The 22,244-nt window shown below is 57.5% G+C and overlaps 2 protein-coding genes across 7 annotated transcripts; one reads left to right on the plus strand and one right to left on the minus strand.

Moving 5' to 3' along the window:
* Positions 1 to 408: 408 nt before the first annotated feature.
* Positions 409 to 8,574, minus strand: SNX11 (sorting nexin 11). Of its 2 annotated transcripts, none has more exons than XM_075722725.1 (7): positions 8,537 to 8,574; positions 4,486 to 4,534; positions 4,078 to 4,164; positions 3,595 to 3,695; positions 3,237 to 3,335; positions 2,840 to 3,052; positions 409 to 1,407 (listed from the first exon to the last, which is right to left on the minus strand). In XM_075722725.1, exons 2-7 carry the CDS (start codon positions 4,504 to 4,506, stop codon positions 1,266 to 1,268), a joined length of 663 nt encoding a protein of 220 aa, XP_075578840.1. In that variant the 5' UTR covers positions 4,507 to 4,534; positions 8,537 to 8,574; the 3' UTR covers positions 409 to 1,265. The 2 variants fall into 2 exon arrangements, with proteins under 2 accessions (XP_075578840.1, XP_075578839.1); XM_075722724.1 differs by lacking the exon at positions 8,537 to 8,574 and adding an exon at positions 7,789 to 8,030.
* A 489-nt stretch (positions 8,575 to 9,063) lies between these two features.
* On the plus strand, positions 9,064 to 21,936 carry CBX1 (chromobox 1). Of its 5 annotated transcripts, none has more exons than XR_012831728.1 (7): positions 9,064 to 9,105; positions 17,607 to 17,782; positions 18,323 to 18,500; positions 19,240 to 19,334; positions 20,460 to 20,625; positions 21,136 to 21,362; positions 21,659 to 21,936. XR_012831728.1 is itself a non-coding variant. In XM_075722728.1 (5 exons), exons 2-5 carry the CDS (start codon positions 17,643 to 17,645, stop codon positions 20,524 to 20,526), a joined length of 480 nt encoding a protein of 159 aa, XP_075578843.1. In that variant the 5' UTR covers positions 9,064 to 9,105; positions 17,607 to 17,642; the 3' UTR covers positions 20,527 to 20,664. The 5 variants fall into 5 exon arrangements, 2 of the variants coding, with proteins under 2 accessions (XP_075578843.1, XP_075578842.1); XR_012831730.1 differs by lacking the exon at positions 21,136 to 21,362 and adding an exon at positions 21,388 to 21,464; XR_012831729.1 differs by lacking the exons at positions 21,136 to 21,362; positions 21,659 to 21,936 and adding an exon at positions 21,388 to 21,612.
* Positions 21,937 to 22,244: the final 308 nt, after the last annotated feature.

The raw sequence follows: 22,244 nt of genomic DNA on the forward strand, positions 1-22,244 counted from the left end.
CACTCCAAAACTGGCCTTGGGGTCACGGTGGGACCCCCCAGCCCCGCCTGTCCCCTGCCAGCACCCACGCTGGCCCCAGGGACCTCGCTGCTGCCCGGGGCAGGGTCAGCCCCCATGGTTTCGGCAGCTGCAGCCCCGCGGCGAGAGGTGCAGTAACTCCCTCTTTTCCCTAAAGCCATCCATCTGCAATTAGCTCGGCCTCGGCTCAGCTCCCTCCGCCCACGCAGCGAGGACAGACATTGCCAGCAACCAGTAAGTCTCTTCTACTTCGTTTTTATTTCAAGTCAGAGCACGTCGGCTCTGCCTTCACCAGTGCCGAGGGTGGGAGGAAAAGGTGCAGGAGAGCACAGGGAGAGGCATCAGGAGTAGCCAGAGCCCGAGTGCTGCTGGACACCGACTCCCGAGGCAGCCACATGCTCCTTCTTTCTGAGCAAACAAGATCCTGGCTGTGAGGCCCCCTCCATTCCCCACTGTGCAAGGAAGGAGCCCATCTGGAAGGGGCATCCTCTCAAAAAAAGCAGGGGAGACAACCTGCCCCCCGCCTCTACCTCCCCACCAGCTTCTTCCCCTGCGCCAGGCTCCCGGAGGGAAGCTCATCTCCGTTGGCCCCAGCTGCAGGCAGCCTGCGGGGCGAGCTGTGCCAGGAGGCCCCAGGTGTGGATACGGTTATCTGCACCCCATGGGTGGGCTGCAGCTCCGCGCAGCTGAGACCACCCCCTCCCCAGGAGCTGCACAGCGCGGCGATTACCAGGGAAACGCAGCCTCCCCTGGCCCGCAGCACCGAGGGGAACACGGGGGACTAAACTGAAGAGACGCGCTGGGCAGTGGCCAGCCGCTGCTCCACCAAGGAAAGCCTTCCTCCATCATGCTGGGTGTGAGGCAGCGTATCCCAACCCACCCCGGGCCAGGGACACGCCAAGAAGACAGAGCCTCACTGGCACTGCCACTGCCACCTAACTAAGCCCTGCTACTGCTCCAGTCAGAGAGCAAAGGCCATGGGAACAACAAACACGGGTTTCACTAACCACTAGCTCTCTTCTCGAAAGAGAAGAGCGATACAAACACACTGCCTGGGACATCAAGGACAGTCGAGAGTCAGTGGGGAGAGAGCACGTGAGCCCCAGACACCGCAGAGCCAAGGACAAGGCCGTGTTCCCAGTGCAGCCCCAGTCCCACCAGCCTGGACATCCCTCTGGCTCAGCAGCGGTCCCTCTTCCAGCGAGGGCTGCAGGTCCCGGGAAGGCAGGTGAGGTCACTAGAGCCGATTACTGCATCTCACGCCGTCCGCCCAAGGGCTCAGCTGGCTCATCCGGACTGTCCGAGTGGGTGTCGTCCATGCCGAAGTCGCTCCAGTGCGGGAAGGTCTCTAGGCAGCTCGGACCCTGCGGGCTTCCCAGGCCGGCACAGCTGGAAAGAGAGAACAGGTCAGAGCGGAGAAGGGATCTGGGGAAGATGCAAGGCCCAAGGTGCCCGCGTGCCTCCACGTCGACCACAGCCTCCTTGGCACAACCCCTTCTGCGCAGCAGAGGCTGCTTCCCCTCTGCACAGCCCCAGTGCAGCCCTCGGCTTCCAGCCGGCTCAGCCACAGAAGCAGCCGCTCACCTTGCGCTCAAGCCCGGAGCAGGAAAGGCGAGGAGAGGTGCTGGCAGCTGAGAGGGACGCACGAAGCCACGCTGCCTGGGTACCTACCCATTAGCCTGGGCTGCTGCGCTCCCTTCCTTAAACCAGAAGAGCTATATTTAAAAACAGGTCTCTCGCTGGAGTCCAGACACCTCTCTCTTCCTGCTGTTTGAAAACCGAGATGAAGAAACGCGGGCAGCAGCTGGTGCAGAAGGCCAGGCATGGCCTCCTGCTTAGCAGGTAAATACTTAATTTGAGGGGCAGGGGGGCCCAGAGCATCTCTGCCGGGCACAGCAGGCTGCCAGCGAGTGCAGCCAGGGCCCCTGCGCCTGCCGCAGGACTCAAAACACGCAGGTGATGTCTGTGCTTGTTCAGCTTCTTGCAGGGAGCTGCAGCAGTGGCGAGTGGTGGATGCCCTCCTCTCCCACCATGTCAGCTGCCTCCCCGGGTGCAGAAAACCCTTGACTGGCTGCAGGCGGGGGCAGCCGCCCCATGGGGAGATGCCCGATTAATTCCCCGGCATACAGCAAGCACTCTGAAGCTCTGATGGGCACGAAGAATTGCAGAACCCACTCATGCTGCAAGGACGAAAGCAAGACGCACAGAAAGCCTGAGCTTTGAAAGCCTCCAAAGGCTCCTCACTCCCCAGAGATTAAGGGAGGAAAGCAGCCAAAGACCTTTGTAAATCTCAGCTTAAGTTCTTCTGAGAGACTCGAGCTCTTTTCTGCTAAGCCTTGCCGGCGGCCAGGACAGGTCACCCTCCTGGGCAGTAGAGGAGAGTGCTGGGGACAGCCCAAAATGTCCAGCTCCCATCGCCTGACCCCCAGGAATCCTGCCCGTTTGGCGTGCAGGGCTGGGGAACGCACGCTCAACTTTATTCCTTCAAACAACTGTAGCAAGGATGGGGCAAGGAAATTCGGAAGCGTTCAGAGGCCTCTAGAAAGCCTGGCAGCTCCTCTTATTTCCCAGCAGAGGCTGTTTGCCGCTGGTGAAAGTCCCTTGCACAGCCACCAGCCATTTCAAATCAGGCTGTGGCCAGACCCCCAGGTGCATGCAGCGACAAAGGGAGGCGCAGACAGCCAAGTCACCAGCCGCCTGAAAGCACGGCCGGTGGCCAGGCCTGCTCCAGCCAGCACGGAGCAGCTCCAAGCACAGCAAGGGAGCTGGGGGCTGCCCCACCGGCGGCACCCCCAGGCCAGTCCTTCCCCGCCTGCGTTACCTGCCGTGCAGGTCCCCTCCCGGCAGCAGCGCGGGGCGGCTCTCTTCCTCCTGCACCCAGCCGCAGTTGGACATGGCGTAGTGCAGGATGGCTTCTGTCACCGTCTGCGAGCCCTGGCCTTGCACGCACGCCTCTATCTCGGGGACCGAGAGCTGGCTCTGCAGGAAGAGGTGCAGCCGGCTGTCGGAGAGGAGGACGACGTTCTGCACAACCCTGTGCGCAGAGAGAGGAGAGCGAGTGAGGCAGGCGGCCAGGAGCACCGAGCACGCTGAGCCCTGCCCTGCCAACGGCTCACGTGCCCCATGCCCTGCTGCCACCTCAGAGCCAGCATCTTCTAAGCAAGACTGGAGTGGTGTGTCCCCTGCCTCTAGCCAGCCCTCACAAAAGCTCCACTCACTTCTCCAGGAACTGCTGCAGTCCCTGTCTCCGCTTCTCGATGAATTCATCCGTGCTGCCCACGAAGAAGGTGGATTTCCCGGGCAGCTCTGGGACAGGCCTGCAGGCACAGGGCAGAGGCAGCAGTTTAGGGTCAGATCACCCCAGCGCCGGAGCAAGGAGACACAGGAGCACCGTGACAGCAGCAGCAGCCAGGACCCTGCTTTGTGCAGAGCTGGATCCCAGGAGCTCAGGTATCCCGTGTTTGTGTCTGGGGTTTCTATCTACATCTGTTCTGAGTTCACGTGGGTCTCCCAGTGCAATGGGAAATGGTGTCTGGCTGCAGGAGGGGGAAAGGAGGGAGAACAAGGCATGCTTACACCAAGCCAGCATTCTTCTGGAGCTGCCGCCTCAGCCACACGAATTCACGGTACCGGCGCCGCACGCATGAGGTCTTGGCAGTAAAGGCCTTGCTGTTGGTCTGCAAAAAAAAAAAAAAAAACCCAACCCACCATGGAAATAATCCACGTGATTGAGCGGCAGCAAGGCAGAGGAGGGGAGGATCTTGCCTGCACAGACCCCTGGGCGCAGTCACTAAGGGATCCCCTTGAAGCACGGGGTTTTGGGGAGCATTGGGAGAGCTGAAAGCGCCTAGCCTGAGCAGGCTCCAGGGGAGAAGCTGGGTCTCAGACCCGCACGGAGACAGCAGAGAAGGAGGGATGGGCTGCTGAGGGTTCCCCCTTCATCGCTCCTTCCATCCCTGCTCAGCACAGCCAGACATGGCCAGACAACTCTGCTCGTGAGCCTCGCACGTGGCACAACCGAGCTCTGCAGCTCACCCCTCTCCCTCAGCCGCAACTCACGTGGAGGAAGATTTTATAATCCACATAAGAGTTCCAGGAGCCTTCGTTCTGCACCCGGGGGTCCTGAACACGCACTGTGGTCAGCTCCTACGGCACAAACACTGCCTGAGCGTGGGGAGGCAGGGCTCACCGCCCCGTGCCAGCATCACCTTCTTCGCGGGGCTCTCAGGGACAGGTACCCACGATCGCTCCGGCTTGTCCGGCCGTCCTGCCCCAGGGGCAACGCAAACGCCTCCAGCCTTTCCCATCCCTGTCACCAGCTGCCCCTCAGCTCTGCCCCACGGACCCTGCCCAGTGTTCAGCACCTCTCGCCCCTCGACACAGCGCTCAGCCAAGACCACCCGCTCCAGCGCTGCCAAACCCCAGCCAGGAACAGAAAAAAAAACCCCACGTCAGAAAGGGTCTTACTTCCTCTCGGTTCTCCAACATCCTAGAGCCAGAGCCCAGCGGCAAACATCTGTACGGAGGAAAAAAGGGATTTAGCAAGACAAGATCAACACATCAGCGTCTCCCATGTACTCTGCATCCCCCCAGGCACCTCACGCCTCTGTGCTGTCCAGCCCCCGTGTCTGCACCCAGCTGCCCTCCCTGATCCTCGCCCCTCAGTCACCGCGAAATAAAGAGGATGCGCTCAAATCCAGCAGCCTGCAGGGGAGAGAGCATCCAGCATTAATCTCCCACGTGCTCCTGAGGCAACGTGGCCTGTCGGGCTCTCGCTGGGGTGTGCTGGAGAGTGCATTGTGACCAGAGCCGGAGCCTGCAGCATGTTTTTCCTCCACGGCTCATCTTCAGGTCACCCCTGCCCACAGAGAGGCACTGGGATCCTGCAGCTGCCTGGAACAGCACTCAAAAATCCCCAGATCACAGAGGTGAGCAGGGCTCCCAGCTCAGGTGGGCTGTTACCACCCGAGGACGGGACGGGGCAGCCGGCCGCTCCTGCTGAGCTGCCTGCCCTCCTCTCCCACAGCATGTCCCTACTCTGGGCAGGTAACGGGGTCTCTGGGAGAGCCGGACACAGCTCCTGGAGAGCTTTCTGGAGAGCTTTTCCCCCAGTATAACTCCCGTTAGCCAGGAACGGCCTCCTCGTTGCACAGCACCGAGATCCCAGGTCCCCAGTTTGCTCCTGCGGAGCCAGAACAGGCAAGATAGGAGGGAGACAGGGTGGAAGAGCCCGGCCCACTCCCTGCATGGGCAGGTTTGCACTGAAATGCCAGCAGAGCTGGTTAGGCTAGGGAGGAGAAAACCCTGCTTTTATCACAGTTCCCTTCTCCTACAGGCCTCCCTCTCCCCTCGCTGCCTGCCCAGCATGAACTCGGCTGGGCTGTCCAAGCAGGGGAAGCAGCCCACATCAGGACCCACTGCCCCTCGCCAGAGGAAACCTGCTTTTCTCCTGCGTAGATCAGACCCGTTCCCCAGCTGCCACCTCAGTAAATCTCCCCTTAGCACCAGACGCAGATACGCTGTTTCTCGCTGGCTCTTTCGCAAGTCACCTGAATAAGCAGCAAACGCGGTACCAGATTTCCCCACCCGGCTAGGTTTCGTGTCTGCATTGCGCCCGCTCTCCCTTGTGCCCCTGCCTAACCCCCCCCTTCCCCTTCTCCCAGCAGGAGCTGGGGGGGCTGACGAGCGTCGGCGAAGCCCTTGGGGAGCCACAGAGGTGCCTGGTGCCCCCCGTGCTGCCCAGCTTTCCCAGCTCAGCTGCACCGCGAGCTGCTCGCACGCTCCCATCACACCAGCCTCTTCCTCTGCCACATCCCTCCGGCACTCCCAGGTCCTGCTGGACCGTGTCAGCTAATTTGCTGCACCATTACGTGCTTCTGCAGTAATTCCTGTTCTGCAACACCACCATGAATACAGTGCCAGGCCTTGGAGGAAGGTGGGGAGGGGGACGACAGCGAGATAACCTCCCCATACCCAATAAACACACAGTCCAGCCAGTGAAAACCCTCCCAGCCAGAGCAATCCCCCTGGCAGACACACTGTGCGGACACAGACCAGGAATACTCATCAGGGGGAGCTGGAAGACCAAGCCTGTCCCGTGTCCTGGCTTCACCTCCTCTGTGGGACTATTTGCAAGAGGTTTTGGAGCCCCTGGGATGAGCCGGCAGCTCAGGACTTCGCCTGTCACAGCCCAGGCTCCCAAGGGACACGGCTGCCTGCCTGCAGAGGCAAAGCAACCCTTCACCTGTTCCCCATTCCTGGAGTCTTGCCTTTTAGGCCATGAGAGTTGCCAAGTGCCAGGCAGCTCTGGAAACCCGGGCTTTATTTATATGCTCAGATGTGAAGCAAAGCTTTTCTGAAGACAGAGCTAATTTTAGCTGGGACAAGGGGAGGGGTTGAGCCACAAACCACGCTTTAAAAATCTGGCTCCACCGGTTTGCAGGTACTTTCTGTAAGACTTCAGCCACCCGATTCCACCCAGAGAGCACAGAAAGCATTAATAACAGTGGAGAAGAGTTTCAGGATAGACAGCAAGAGACCCAGGCCTGCTCAGAGATGTCTCTCAGTAACTGAACTCTTGCTGGAGTTGGGTCAGGCTGCTGCTGTTTCCAATTTGAGCTGTAAGGGGGAGGGAGAGGGGAACCTACCAAAGGAAAAAAAAACCAAACCACACACCCCATGCTTCAGCGCACATGATTCTTCCCTTGGGGAAGGAGGGGAGCAAAGGAGCCAAATGTGACATGAGTCACTTTGCTCAGCACGGTAATGGGAGAGCTCCGATCCCCCCCCGTGCTGGGGGCTCCCAGCCAGAACCAGTTCAGCAGCAGAACTTGACCATTATGTTCCCTGGCCTCCCCAGGGGATGCTGCCGCCGTCCCGTTGCTTTTAAAGCTCCTTGCTCTGCATAATAGCCCTGCCTAGAAGATTAAAAATGCAGGAGGGAGAAGAGAGAGACTCAGAAATTGCCTAATGGAATAGCGGAGGGTTGCCAGGAAGAAGAATTTAATTTCCCAGCTACTGAAAGGGTGCTGCGAAGAGCAGAGACCCAGGGGGGCGGGGGGAGACAGCTCTCTGCAGTCAGCGAGGATGCGGACGGGCTGTGGGGAAAACCGAGATCAGGGAGTCCGAGCGCTCAGGTCTTCTACCTGTACTTTCACCCAGAGTTGGACCAGGAAACGCATAATCTTATTTACGCTTCATTTGGAGTTAATTGATCTTAACTTGATAAATCAACTTAAACCCAATGGAGAAGGCGGCTCTGAGTGAGCTTTAAACAGTTACACCAAATCCTCTTTCAGGGCTTTTGCTTAAAGCCTCAGTTTAAGGGGCCCTGGGATACGTGGTTTGGGTTTGGTTTAATCTTCCTCCAATTTGCATTTCAGTGTTTCCAGGGCTCGCACTTTCAATGTCTTCTAGCTAGCAGGACGCGAGAGGTGGAAGCTGCGCAGAAACGCCCTACATCCATGCTCCCGGAGCCTCACGACTTTCCTGGGCAGGACAGGGCTGGCTGGGTGTTTAACGAGCCACAGGCACGGCCAGACTCGGGGTGGATTGCCTCCCCCAGCCCTGTACTCACACTGCTGACAGAGGAAATGAGCTTTTCTCTTTTCCTTGCTATTTTTTATCTTCCTTGCCGATTCAGGCTCATCCTCAGCAGCAGTCTCTACCCCTCTACCAGCAGGACCTGTATCAAACACTCTTTCCTAAGCAGCACACAACAGTGATAGTTTAGCCCAGCTCGGAGCTCCCTCCCCCAGCTCCATTCCCTACCCAGCTCCGGGCTGGCCAAGGCTTCGCATCCAGCACGGCTCCGGGCAACCTTCAGCTACGCGAGAGTCTCCCAGTTTTGAGAAAAACCTCACAGAGGAGCTTCCACAGCAGCAAAAAAAAAGAGAACGAGTCCCACTTTCTGCTTTTGCTTGTCACGCTTGGACAGCGCTGTCCACCACGGGTACCGGAGAGGATTTTCTGAGGTGGTTTTCCTGTCCGGGAAGCAAAGGGCTCCCCGTGCAGACAGGTGCCCCAAATCGCGACCCCCTCGGCCCACCGCTGCCCGCTGGAAGGGGACGTCCCCAGGCAGCCCAAGGCCGCAGCACATCAGCACAGCGCCGGACCCTTGACCGCACAATCGTCCGCTGGCTCCGGCGGCAGCGGCCCCAGCTCGGCAGCACCGTGAGCAGGGGCTGGGCCCCGGCACCGCCCTGCCCGCTCCCCGGGCCGGCCCCCGCCGCAGCCGGCAGCGCTCTCCGGGGCTGGGTGCCGCTGGAAGGCGGCTGCCCCGGCCACCGCGGCCCAGCCCCACCGGGAGCAGCCGCGGCAGGGGCCGAGGCCCAGCCCAGCCCAGCCCAGCCCAGCCCCACCGGGAGCAGCCGCCGCCAGCCCGGGGCCCTGCCCCGCCGCCACCCCCAGGATCCCCCTTCAGGGGCTGGGCGCTGCCTCTGCGGGGCCCAGGGGACCCCCGGCCCGCCGCCAGCGGGGGTCGCACCTGGCGGACCCCCCCCCCCAAGTGCCCCCTCACCTCTCCACGCAGGCCGCGGCCCCTTTAAGCAGCGCAGCGGCGCGGAGGCCTTATAGCGAGGGCGGCGCTTCCCCCGCTTCCGGCGCGGGGCATGCTGGGAGTTGTGGTCCGCCCCTCAGGCGGCGGGGCGCGGCCGGGGCCCGGCAGCTGCGGGCGGCCTCCCCGAGAGCCGCGGCCACGCCACGCCGCGGTGCGATCCCCACCGGGGCGGCGGGCCTAGACCTAAGCGGTAAGGCCGCGCCGGGGCGGGCGGGCGGCGGCAGCGGAGCGGGGAGGGAGGGGGGAAACTACAACTCCCAGCGTGCCTCGCGGCGAGCGGACTACAACTCCCAGCGTGCCCCGCGCTGCCGGACTACGGCTCCCAGCGTGCCCCGCGGCGCGCAGGCGGGCGCGGGTCGCGGCGCAGGCGCAGTGGTGCGCGGCGGGCACTGGGGCTGGCCGGGCTCTTTTGTTCGAGGGAGGCGGACGGAGAGCGGCCAGGCCCGCGGCGCCACCGACCCGCCCCGCCCGCCCGCCCCCGCGCCCCGCAGGCCCCTTCCCCTCGGCGACCGTTGGCGGGGCTGTGCAAGGTGAGCGGGGGGGCGGGAGGGGGGGGGCTGAGGGGGTTGGGGGGGGCGTTGGGGTGTGTGGGGGGGGCGATGCTGAGGGGGAACTGGGCGTTACTGGGCGGGGTGGGGGGGGTTGATGCGCGAGATGGTGTTCAGGGCGGTAAGGCGGCGGGTGGGGGATGCTGGGGGGGCGGGGGGGGTACGGGGGGGCAGGTGTTAGTGGAGGGGTATTTGGGGGGCGGGGGTAGGGCGTGTTAGTGGAGGGGAGGGGGTGTTTGGGGAGCTGCGACGGGGGGGTAGCGGAGGGAGGTGTTTGGGGGGGGCTGAGAGGGGGGGGTTAGTGGAGAGAGGTGTTTTGGGTTGGTGGGAGAGGGGGGTTGGTGGACGTGGGGTGTTTGGGGGTGCTGGGAGAGGGGGGTTAGTGGAGGGGGGGTGTTTGGGGCGCTGGAAGAAGTATTATTGGGTATTTGGGGAGCTGGGAGAGGGGGGTTAGTATAGAGAGGTGTTTTGGGGTGCTGGGAGAGGGGGGTTAGTGGACATAGGGTGTTTTGGGGGTGCTGGGAGAGGGGGGTTAGTGGATGTGGGGTGTTTTCGGGGTGCTGGGAGAGGGGGGTTAGTGAAGGGGGAGTGTTTGGGGCGCTGGAAGAAGCGTTATTGGGGGTTTGGGGGTGCTGGCAGGGCTGTACCCCTCAAAGGGGCTGCAGGGCAGCGAGGGGAAGCTGGGTCTGCGAGCGAGGAGGGGCTGGGCTGGGGACAAAGCTGGGCCCGGACGGTGCTTTGGGGAGAGGGGGAGCGGAGGGAGGCCCTGAGGGCCGGCGGGGAGAGGTGCGGGGGAGCCTTTGGACAGGGGAGGAAGATGTGCCTTGGGGTGCTGGGAGAGGCTGGTGCCTGAGGAGAAAACAAGGGGCTGCTGCAGAGGGTCTAGGGAAATGGGGGGGGTCTGGGCTGGGGCGAAAGCGTCCTTTGGGAGAGGAGAGGCTGGAGCAGGGTCCCCGCTCTGGGGGCGAGGTGGCGTTTGGGTGGGATGGTGGTTAGGGACCAGCGGTGGAGGCCCTGGGGTGAGGAGAAGGGGCGGGAGGTGTTCCCTGGGGGGAGAGCTTCAGGGAAAGGGGGTGGCTGGGGGAGGGGGGGGGGGTTCAGGCTCCAGCCGCTCCGAGAGCGGGGAGGGGATGAGTGTCAACTTTTGGCGGGGAGAATGAGCGGGAAGCCGCTCAACAGGCTGCGGGAGGGCAGGGAGCGGGACGGCAGCCGATTCCGGGGGGCCAGGGAGAGGAGAGCTGTTGGGGAACGAACTGGGGCGGGGGGGGGGGGGCGGGGGGTCTTGGAGCTGGGGGAGAGCTCCCCTGCGGAGACCTCGGCGTGGGGCTGGCAGGAGGTGGAAAAGCGAGGTTGTGGCCAGCAGGCTGGAAGCAGGGATGTGCTGGGGAAGGGGAGGGAGGAGATGCAGCAGGAGCTGGGTTTGGGTCGAGTCCCTGCTCACCCACGGCGTGGGGTGGGTGTCGGGGCAGCTCCCTGGCAGCGCTGCCTTTCTCCGGCTCCTTTGCTGGGGGAGGAGGTTTGGGAGCTGGGGGAGCTGAGCCATGTGTGGAAGGGGAGTTGCAAAGCGTTTAGGGGAAGAGTAGGACTTCTGGCAAGGGAAGGTGTTGGAGCTGAAGTGGGATTTATATCTCCAGACAAGGAAGCAGTGAAGTTTTCCCGAGGAAGTGGCAGATGTGGAGGTGCCCCGGCAGTGCAGGGGCTGGCCGAGAGGGCGGCAGCGGGGTTTGGCTCAGGGTTGTGCTGGGAAGCTGCCGGGGCTTGGCTCAGGGTTGTGCTGGGAAGCTGACCTGCTCCCGTGCAGCACGGAGGAGGAGGTGGCAGGGGCTGGAAATGGCCTGAGTTTGGGTGAGGAGCGTCGGGGACGGGGCGCTGAATGTGAGGATCCCCGAGATGGGGCAGTGTTCTTGGCGTTGGGGCTGATTGGTTTGGAAGCAGCAAGCACGTATGTTGTCCCAGTAAAACTGACAGATCAAAGCATAAAAGGGCTTTCTGGCTGAATCTGTGAAACATTTTATTAACTTAAAAAAAAAAAAAAATCCCTTGTGCATTTGAGAAGAGGAAGGTGTTTGCGATGGGCATGTTTGGAGTCAACAGTCCTCATTAGGTTTGCGACCCAGGCACAGTTTCCTATTAGTACTTGAGATCCTGGTAGTGAAAACGGTGAGAAACAGATGTGGCTGCTCTAACCCCGCTGCCCAGCGCCAGTGAAATGCAAAAATAACCAGGTGAAGGGCCTGTGAGTGCCGGTAGCTAGCTCCTGGGCACGGGGCTGCTGGGGAAATGCCTCCGGGTGCAGTCGCCCTGTCCCTAGGGATGGAGGCTGGCAGGGGAAGGTGCTGTAGGATCCGGGCTTGCTCGTGGAGAGGGAGGTGGAGCACTGGAAAGCTGGGAATCCTGCGGCACTCGGGGCTATGTTTTCTCCTCTTTATACAAAAGGGAGAAGAACGATGCAAATCCCCACTCTGATTCTATGAGTGTTTATCTGATCTAGAGGAGTTCAGAAGTTGTGTCTGCCGTCACATGACAAAATTCCTGTCTGCATGACGGGATTTCTTACCTCAGGTTCTCTTTTTTTTCAGCAGGGAGGTAACGTTCCTCCTGTTGCATGTGTGTCTCTCTTAAATCCAGAGGTGCATTCTCTCATGGTTTGTGAATTTAACTGGAAATGATGTGGCTGAGATTGAAGGTTGTGGCTTTTCTTTAGTTTGGTCTCTGCTCAAAGGCTTGAGCTTTCACTCAAACTTTCCAGAAATGTTTTCTGCTGTTTTCAGGTTCTGGAGAGTGGAAGACTTAACATGCTTGTTCCCACTTCAAAAGAAAGATGCCTGCTGCCTTTCCCTGGCGCGTGTGGAATAAACTTGGCGTGCTCATAAGTCTTTAAAGAGATGAGTGATCCCAGCCAAGTTTGAGAAAGGCAGGAGGAGGAAATGTTTTAAGTTTAAAACTCATTAAAGCTGAGCTGAACTGTTAATCCTTTAAGATGCAGCTAATAGAACTAGTCTGTACTCAAATTAAACCTCTGGGTCTCCACATTTTTCTTCTTAGGCTGGTCTTCCTTTCCTTTGTTAAACTACTGAAAAGATTAGTGCCAGGCATCACAGAAGGGTATTAGGTAGAGCTTCACAATCTTCCAAAGAGTCCCAGCCAGCGGAGCTGAGTGTATTTCTGCTTGTCTGGTAGTGGCTTCACTACCTGGATGCTCTTCTCCAGGAGATCTCATGATACCAGCTGCGTGCTTCGCTCTGATCTGCTGCGATGACGTGCTGGCAAGGCTAGCTCTTGCTCCTCCGTCTGCTCCTCCTGCCCCAGTAACACAGGCTTTCGTACGCACCTTTGCGCTGGGCCTCTTTCTTCATGGCCTTTTACTGGAGTTTGAATTCTTTTCAAGTGGCTTAGGTGTGTCCCGGATCCTTTTCCTCTTAGCTGCAGACCAAGAAGTTATTCTTTCTGTCCCTGTTCTGCTTTCCTCTTCACAAAGGATTTCAGCTTTGCCTTGAGTGTTAGGTAAGAAGCAGCAAATGAAAATGGAAAGACTTGGCATAGGCCCATCCTGAATTTTGTCTCGAAATCATATTGTTCAGTTTAAGCCAACTTTTTTCACACATTAAGTACAGAAAATCAAAGCTGAACTTTAGGAAACACGAGCTACTAATGTGATCTCTCTTGAGCAGGAGTCTTCTAGCCGCAAATTCTATAGACGTGAACAGTCTCCCCAGAAACATAATAGGGGTTGTCTGCCCTCCCCAAAAACGCCCAGACAAAACGAAATGGCTTCGTTCTGCATCTCTGCACGTAGGAACTTGGTGCAAGTGAAGTGTGTTTATTTGAAAGCTCTGGAGATGAGGGAGCAGAGCGTGGGGTAAGTCTTCCCTGCACTGCCTTTCCAAGTATCTGGGGATGGTTCAACCTCTCCCCCTTCCTCCAGAGACCAGAAACCAGCCAGTGCTTTGGGTGGCTGTGGTTTGTTTTTAATAACTAGAATTGGAGGGTTTGGATGTTCCCAGTCGCAGAAGGCTGAAATCTTTGTCAAGCACTCTGTTCCACAGAGGCATTCCTGACGAGGAGGAAGAGGGTGTGGGGAGCAGCTCAGATGCTTCGCAGATAAAGCCACGGGCTGAGTTTGTACCCCCCGGGGGGGCTGGCGTCCCTTTCTCACACTCGAGCTGCGTTTCTGACTGCAGTGCAGCGAGAGGCCTGTGCAGCAGCTTGTCTCTGTGCTGCTGGCTCAAATGCTGAAATCTGTACCGTGTCTAGCAGCAGACACTGTGAACTACGGCTCGGCCTCATCCGCCCGGAGCACCTTTCTGGCTTGCAGGCTCTCGAGGCAAAAGCAGCCGTTGTCCCTGGGATGAATGCCGAGGGGATGGCCTGTCAGCAGGCAGCTGGGTGCCAGCCCCATGCCTGCGTGGGAGCAGACATCTTGGGAACCCACAGAGGCAGAGCAGGCCTGTGCAAGGGGGTGACACTGGTACTCTGGTGTAAATGCCTGTAGCAGAAACCGGGAAACGTCTGCTGAAAAAAGGCCCGGGCCCCGCGTGACTGGGGACTGTGGAGAGGTTGCTGCCTGCCATATGCTTTAGGTATGGTTGCTGCAGCCCTTTGCTCTGGTGTATTTGTCCCTCCCCTTGGCAAGCTCTTTCTCAAAGTGCTCCTGGCCTTGGATTTGCATCTTCTCTGCCCGGTGCTTTACCACAATCAAGTGATGGATCCGCAGTGTTGCATTGCTTGCATTGCTCTACTGCCTCTCTCTTTTTTCCCTTTCCACACCTACCTGTCCTACGCACCACCTCTAGTTTTAGCAACTCCCCTCTGAGCTCATCTTGGCCAGACTCTACCGTTAGACTCTTTGATCCAGTTGCCTTCTTAGGAAGCTGCTCAAGTGGCCCAGCCATCCAGCTGAGCATCCTTAGGTGCCTTAAAAACAAGTCCATCTCCAAGCAATAACCACAGCGCTTTTGCATAAAACCCTTTCAGCTGCAGCTGAACAGAATTTCCTGCTGAGAGAGGGGAAGCCCCAGATCTTGCCCCTCCAGGCTGTCTTGGACTTGATTTGCTGGTTGTAGTCGGAGCTGCGACAGCACCTTCTTGGGAATCTCCTCTGCCGTGGCGTGCTCGGCCCTGGCCCCCTTCTCCGGTGGCCACGCGGTGCCAGAGGAGGAGGATGGAGGGGAGGAAGGCTGTCCTGCGCGGGAAGAAGGAACTGCCTGAAGAATTCCAGAGTGAAACGCGATCTCTCGGCTTCCTGCTGCAGTGCTGGCTCCTGCTCGGGGATTAGATGCTGGCGGTGGGTCGGAGGCTTTACATTGTTGTATTGCACACCAGCTGAGGCAGTGCCAGGCAGCCTGGCCTCCTCCTCGCCGAGTCCACAGGCCACCGGGAGCCTTGCTGCTTCGGGTTTGCCTCTGTCTGGCTTCTGATTAAAGATGCTGTCAGTGTATTTCAGCTCGAGACTTGAGGAGGGAAAAGCCTCTCTGATGTGTGTTCTTGTACGGCTCTGTTTTAGTGGGCTGTTTCCAGGTGGTTGGGTTCCCCCCCTCGGCAATTAAATAGGGCAATAAAACTTCATCCTTGGGGGGCTGGGTGTCCTCTGGCATTGCATAAAGCACCCACAGGGGAAGCACTGCCTGTCTGTGGGAATATCCCTACCACCACCTCAGCTGCTGGTCTGTACAGGGCAGGGAACTTCTCACTTCATTTAACACTTAAGAGGGGGTTTAGTTCTCACCTGTGGCGGACACTGGAGCCCTGCAAGCACGGGCAGTAGCAGAACAAGCTCTTCCCTCGTCCCTGTCTGCTCTGCAGCCTGTTCAGGTGCCGACCCCTCTTCTGAGGCTGCCAGTTAAAAGAAAGGCAGGGGAGATGTCTAGTGCTAAACAGGAGCAGAAGGCTTGTGATGCAGAGCCTGGGCTCTGGGACCCCCCCAACTTGCTCAGTGACCACCAAACACCCCAGGATGGTAGCAGTCGCTTTGGCCTGGCTTTTCTTGCCGGTCCTCTGCCTGGTTCGTGAGCAGCCCCAACTCTGGGTGCTGTGGTAGGAGCAAGGTGTTCGTTCCTCCTTCTACCTCGACGTTGCCATCAAGTGAGGAGGCTGTGGTCGCCTCGCGGCTGGTGCGTGCGGGGATGGGGTGTAAAGGGAAGATGCTTGTCCGCCAGCGAGCACGGCCGGAGGGTGAGCGCTTTGCAGAGCGAGAGCCCCCGGGCGCTGGCACAGCCTGCATACCAAGGTCAGGCTGAAAGCACCAGTGCAATAGTGGGGTCCAAAGTATAAACACCTTGGTTCAGCCCCTGCCAAGCAGAGAAGTGCTGCTTTCTCCCTCCCTGCTCTTCCGTGCTCCTCAGCTGCCCTCGAGCCCTGTCTGGGAGATAGCACCAGAGACAGGGTGGTCTGGAGTGTGCCAGCTCGGCCGTGCTCCCTCCCGTCCTCTCTGCTGTGGCTTCTGCTGGTCTGAACTGGTGGTTACGTATTCTGAGCTTTGCGGGGCCTGTTTTTAAGCCTTCTCCTTTGAAGGACACTCTGACGGCAGCGGCTCGGCTCAGCAGCATCTTGTGCGCAGGGAGCTCGTCCAGCTGTACCCCGAGAGCTGAGGCTGTTGCTGAACTCTGAGACATCTCCTTCAGCCAGCATAAATCTGCAGGATTTTTGTTTTGCCGGTATAAACCAGATGCAGTTTGTATAGATTTTTGCCAGCTGGAATTTATTCTACGTAATTCAAGATAACCTGAGTGGCAAAACTAAAGTTTCCAGGCAGGTAATGTTTGACCTGCTTGCCAGTCATTTTGCTTGGCAGAAAATACATATTTTACTGGAAAAAAAAAAAAAGTTGTGTTCCTCAGCGCTTAGGCTGTGAAAGCTCCCTGGGCAGCTGTTCAGCAGGGTGGGGTTTTGGGAGGCTGAGGTGTACAGAGTTGGTTTCGGGCGGTCTGTGTGCCGTTGCCAGCTTTGCCAGTGGCTCTCCGTGATGGCGTAGCTGCTTATCGGAGATAACAGATGGGGAGGCTTGGAACCTCCTGACCCTTTGGTCGGTCTAAATCAGTGCAAGTTGTTCAGCGTGCTCAGCTGGCTGTGCAAACTTCTTTGCAGCAGAGGCTGACGATGAGGTCAGGGTACTAGAGGGCTCTATATTTTTCTTGAATCTAAGGAAAAAAAACCCTTCCCGCCTCCCCTTCCTGCATGAGCAGATGCTCCATTGGTGTCTCCCCTCCTGGGGCTGTGCAGTGGCTCAGAATCTTGTCCGTGGGGCTGGGACCTGTCGGTGTAACTGGTACCAGCCAAGAAGTGGCTGGAGAGCATTTGCAAGGACCGGGAGTGTTTTTAGCAGAACCACCTACCCCACAGCAGGGACGCAGGGCAGGGATGAGGTGGATGGCCATCCCGGGCAGCGGCGGGGAAAGACTCTGACCCTGGATCAGCACCGGCTGCGGTGCTCTTACTGGTCCGAGCTGGGTTTCAGCAGGGAAGCGGGGCCTCTCTGTGGTTTTTGGCTCTCTGAGGTGTTTCGTTTCAGCCTGGGGGAAGCGCCCGGTGCGTTGGCAGGGCTGCTCCTCCTCTGCAGTCCCCCCGCGTGAGTGGAAAGCGGAGAGCTGTGCCGAGGGCCACCCCATCCCTCCTTACTGCGGCCGCGTTTACGGCAGGTAGCCTTAGGCTGTGTCAGGCCAGAGGATTCTCCTAGCTCTGCATCACTTGTGCTGCTTCCCAGCAAGCGCTGGATATATATGCAGAAATTTTTGACTGTCTTAAACAGCTCTGGAGATAAAGAGGGGAAAAAAAAAAAATTCTGGGTTGGTGAGTTAGATAAATATCCCAGAGTGCACATCCGTGAACCAGCAGAGAAATGAACATGGGGAGCTTGGTATCAGGGACTGCGACTTGTATTTAACTTGGATTAACTATTTATTAACTTGTAGTTAATATCAGCAGTGCGCCGTCTCCCTCCCGCTGCTCTACAGCTCTGCAAATGCTTTCTGCAGCTCAAGGCAGGGTTTGAACTAAGCTGAAGGGCAGGTCAGCGAGGTGAGGAAAGGGGAGGGAACAGGTTGAGGGGGAACGCACGGGACTCGGCAGAGGAAGGACGAGGCATAGAGCAGCTGACGCAGGATGCTCCTTCGTTTCTGGAGGTCGGTGGGCAACACATGGGAGCAGCGAGGTCGAGACATGGTGGGGACAAAGCATGGGTGGAACCAGGCAGAGTCTCGATGGAATTGGTGCAATAAGGTGCTAGGGAGACAAAAAAGCCAAAGCTGTGTGTCAGAAAGGCATCGTGTAAATGCAGCAGCTCCTGCTGGAGGTTCCCATTTTCCTTTTCAGCTGGCAGGACCATCCTGGCCCATCTCTTCGTGTGTAACCTACTTTGTATGTGCCTGTTTTCTCCAAAGCAGCATTCCTGCACCGTGCTGTGTGCCTCTGCGTATCCAGTATGTTTGCTGCCTGGCAAAGGCAAACCTGACCTTGATGCAAACATGTGGTTCTCTCTCCTCTTTTAGCAGCGTCGCCCGTAAGCTGAAAAACTGGCCAGCACAATGGGAAAAAAACAGAACAAGAAGAAAGTGGAAGAGGTCTTAGAGGAAGAGGAGGAGGAGTATGTGGTGGAGAAGGTCCTGGATCGGCGAGTGGTAAAGGGCAAAGTGGAATACCTGCTGAAGTGGAAAGGCTTCTCGGAGTAAGTGCCTTCCTGCCTGCTGCTGCGGGGTGGGTGCTGGGCTGCTCCGGCGCGAGCATCTCTCTTGCCTTTGGCTCCCAAAGCCTCTCTGGGCAGGTGGCTCAGTCTCCCTGTGCCTCTCCTTGTCTGTAAAATGGAGCTAACAGGCCAAGGGCAGCCGTAATGATAAAAACAGCAGTGCTGAATGCCTCAAGCTCTAATCAGGGCGATGAGAGCACAGCCTAGGTGAGAAAGCCCCATTTCGGTCTTGCAAACAGGCTGTGCAGTGCCTTGGTGGGGCTTCCCCCCCCTTTAACCTAGTGTGAAACAAGCAGCTGGATAAAATGAATTGCATTTCTCTCCTGAGAAGGGAAATAACTGCCCTGCCCTCTGGCATCCCTGCCTGGATCAGGGCAGGGTCCTGTTTTGTGGCGCGAGGACACCCACGTCCAGGCTGCTGCTTCTCAGCATCTTCGCAATGTGTGTCCAGCACTTTTCTTGGCAGGGAAAGCTGCAGCGAGCTGCCCGTATGTAAAACTCAGCTGTTGTCTTTGATTGCAGTGAAGATAACACATGGGAGCCAGAGGAGAACCTCGACTGCCCAGACCTCATTGCAGAGTTCCTTCAGTCCCAGAAAACTGCACATGAGAGCGAGAAGTCTGAGGGAAGCAAGCGCAAAGCGGAGTCTGACACGGAGGATAAAGGGGAGGAGAGCAAACCAAAGAAGAAGAAGGAGGAGGTGAGGCAGAGTGGGGTGTCTCTGCCCACCTCCCTACCCCTGCGTTTGGCACGGTGTCTAGCAGCTAGAGCAGCCATGCTCCAAAACCTCGGTCAAACTGTTCTCCTGCATGGAGTGGAGAATATTGCACTTCAACGAGACCCAGCTGAAGTGCTTTTGAAAAGCTGTAGCTTTCAGGGGGAGGCATAAGCTGTTGTCTAAGCCAGGCCTCTTTGTCAATCCAGAGCTGGTTCTGGCACTAAATGGAAAGGCCAGTGCTTGAACCAAGAGGGTATGGTCTGCCGGTTCTCCTGAAGAACCGCACAAGGGGTGAAAGAGGAGGCAGGAGTTGCCTGTTGCCCCTTGAAGAGGGGGAACAAGGTGGAGCAGAGAGCCTCCTGCTCAAGCTGCTCCTAGCTGCTTGGGAAAAGAGACAATAAAAAAGCTCTGCAGTCTGGTTTTCATCCCAGGAGCTGCTGAATCTTGGCCAGCACAAAAGTTTGACCAGCAGGGCCTCGGAAATCAGGTCCTCTGCTTGCAGCATGAGCAGGGCGCTCCGCTGTGCCCTCCTGGGTCACGTCAGTGCAATGGGCTTTCACCAGAGTGGTCTTCTCAGTTCCCCCCTGGCCTCAGTCCTTCTGGTCCGAGCATCTGATACGCAGAGCCTTTCTGAACAGCCACCAGTGCATCCTGCTGACCAGAAACAGGGCTGCGGCTGTCACCCTGGTGATGCTACAAGAGGAAACTTCTCTCTTTTCAGTCGGAGAAACCGCGAGGCTTTGCCCGAGGATTTGAGCCAGAGCGAATCATCGGTGCCACAGATTCCAGCGGGGAGCTCATGTTCCTGATGAAGTGGTGAGTGTGTCTTTGTGTCTGTCATTTCTTCACTTATTCTGTGCCAGAGAGGGAAGGACCTGCGCCTGGGGAGTCCCTGCTACCTGGCATGAAATCTCTCGCGATGGCGCTGCTGCCTGAGGTGACCCTCTGCGCTGAGGCTAACGTGGATGTGAAACGAGCAGGTAGGGCCCTTGGGATTGTGTGGCTCTTAAGATGTCCCCCCACAGCAGGCGCGAGCTTGGGGAGAGAGAGGGGCATGGTGTCGTAGCGCGGGCTGCAGTTTCGGAAGGCTGCACCCAGAGGAGAGCCGTGACGATGACCGCGTCCCCTTCGGCTGTAGTGACACAGGGCTTGTCGCTGGCGCAGGTGGGAGCCAAACCAGTCAGGCGTAGGTGTGGGAGCTGTTTGCTTTTGCACCGTCTCAGAATCACAGAGTGGCTGGGGGCAGGGCCGCAGCTTTGATTCGGCTTCTCTCCCCATCCCCAACAACCCAGAGCTGAACTCACGCCTGATTCTTTTTCCTGGGCTCACGTGCTGCTGCTCCCTGCTCCAGAGCCACTTGGGAAGGGGTCGCTTGGATCTCCCCAGCAGCTCGGGGTCTCCGTTTACCTGCCACTTCTTGATTTTTCTCCGGCCTCCACTTCTTCCACCTCCCCTCCGCAGCCCCCTAACTTGCACCTCTGCTCTGGCCTGTAGGAAGAACTCTGACGAGGCCGACCTGGTCCCTGCCAAGGAAGCCAACATCAAGTGCCCCCAGGTGGTCATCTCGTTCTATGAGGAGAGGTTGACATGGCATTCCTACCCCTCAGAGGACGATGACAAGAAAGAGGACAAGAACTAACCCCTGGCACCCGCTCTGGCCAGCCTTTGTATAAAGATCTGAACTGTGGGTTTGAGCAAGAGGGAGAGAACGCAGCTCTGCTCGGTTGGGAGCGTAGAGATGGCTGGAGAAGATGCCCTTTGAAGAGACCAGTATGGTTTCTGTGCCCTGCAGCTGCTCAACTGCTTTATGCAGCTTCATGCTGTGTACAGATTCAAACCAGCCCGGCTCAATTTGGGGGGGGGTGGGGGGAAGGGCAGGGGGATCGTGGGGGTGCTGGAGAGAGAATTGGGGTGTTTGTTTCAAGGCTGTCCATTTTGCAGCTTGTGGGAGCGGAAGCAAAGCCCCTTCCATGAAGGACTATCACTGGTGATGGGTGGGCTGGGATAAGGGAGTGCAGATGGATACTGCTTATTCTTCAAAGACCATCTCAGCAACCCACAGCCTTCTTCCCAATAGTGTTAACTCTGCATTTTTACGGCGTAGCATGTGTGTAGATTTTTTTTTTTTCTTTTGCTATTTACTGGTGTATTGGTTTGGGGGGCTGGGGGGAGGGATGTGGGGAAATTGGTCTCTTGTTTAATTGGGGAGGGAGGGAGATGAGGTCTGGTGACAATGTTCCTGATCATTTCCAGATCTTTTTTAGAACCTGAATTCAGAAAAGGGAAAAAAAAAAGGGGGGGGGGCAGTGGGGAAAGAGCCCAGTATTGATGACAGAACTACGGAGACAGGGACACTGACATGAGACTGAAACTGTGAATGTCCAAATCTCTGGAGCCAAGATCCTCAAAACCCTGCGAGCAATTTTTAAGGGGAGTAGGGGTGGGGGGGGGGTGGGGGGAGAGGGGAGACTTGTGAAAATGCAAACTTGTGATTCGTATTGTCCTGAAGCAGAACTGCCAGTTACTGACACATGCATTGTATGTGGGAGGGTGGGGTGCGGGGTGGGAATGGATTTTAACCCTCTAAAAGCCTTTCTACCCTTCTTTCCGTTACAAGGTGCTATTTCTCAAAATTGGGGGGGAAGAGAGACTTCTGACTACTTGTTCCTTTTCTCACCTGAATTTGACTGTCCAGCCAGCAGCATTGGGAACCCTGTAGTTGTGGGAGGGAGAGGAAATCAACAGCAGCACAAGAAAAAAAATCAACTCCCATAACAAGCGATTGTTTGTAGGAGGCCAGACGTTGGTGCTGGAGCAGGATGTGTTACCCTGAATCTTCTGAGGGTTGTTTTTTTTTTTTTTTAATCAGATTTATTACAAATACTGAACTATTTAATGTCTGGAGTCATGAGCCCCACCAGACTCCTGGCACCTCCTTGTAGGGTGGTATGTATCTAGACTTGCATTGTACAAACCTTTTTTTAAAAGCATGTGTTTAGGTTTCTGTGAAAACGTTGTTTAAATGTAAAGTACGTGTTTGGATTTTAACTTCATACCAAGCTCTGTCAGTTTTTTGTCTCAATAAAATTTTAGATTTATAATCCTGATTTTTTTCTTCTCTTCCTTGCTCCTTCCTCCAGCTCTTTGTGCATGAGATGAGTGACGAGGTGTAGAGCAGGTCACGGAGGGAATTTAGCCTGCGGTTGCGGTTCTCTCTGAGCAAGGTTAGCTCTGAGGCAGCCCGGGTTAGCCGGTGACTCCGATCTGGGTGTCAACAGCAGCAGCAGCAGCCTTGGAGCAGCTGACAGCAGGTTCTGATTTATGTTGACTTCCACCTGGAGAAGAGAAGTGTCGTAGAGGTTAGTGTCTAGAGGCCTGAGTCAAGTCTCGCCCCTGGAGACAAGAGGACTAGCTGTGATTCGGGACCTCGTCTGATGCCGCTTCAGCCGGGAGCGTGCGCTGCCTGCGTTCCTAGCCAGGATCCGGCGCCAGAGGTGGGGTAAGTGACCTTTACTTCAATTCTCTTCTGAACTCTTTGTCACTTCGCATTGACGGACGGGTTTTTGAAGCTCTGGCAATGGTTCTGGTGACTGTTTGGCTGAAGATGGAGGTGGCATCACTTGGGTCTTGGTATGGACTTGCTGAAGGCCACAAGCTCTGTGCGTGGAGGAGAGGAGACGCGTCCCCCTCTGCTCAGCCCAGCTGACGCTCCACGCAGTAGTATGG

This window comes from Pelecanus crispus, chromosome 18, assembly GCF_030463565.1.
Source record: "Pelecanus crispus isolate bPelCri1 chromosome 18, bPelCri1.pri, whole genome shotgun sequence".
NCBI classification, from domain to species: Eukaryota; Metazoa; Chordata; class Aves; order Pelecaniformes; family Pelecanidae; genus Pelecanus; species Pelecanus crispus.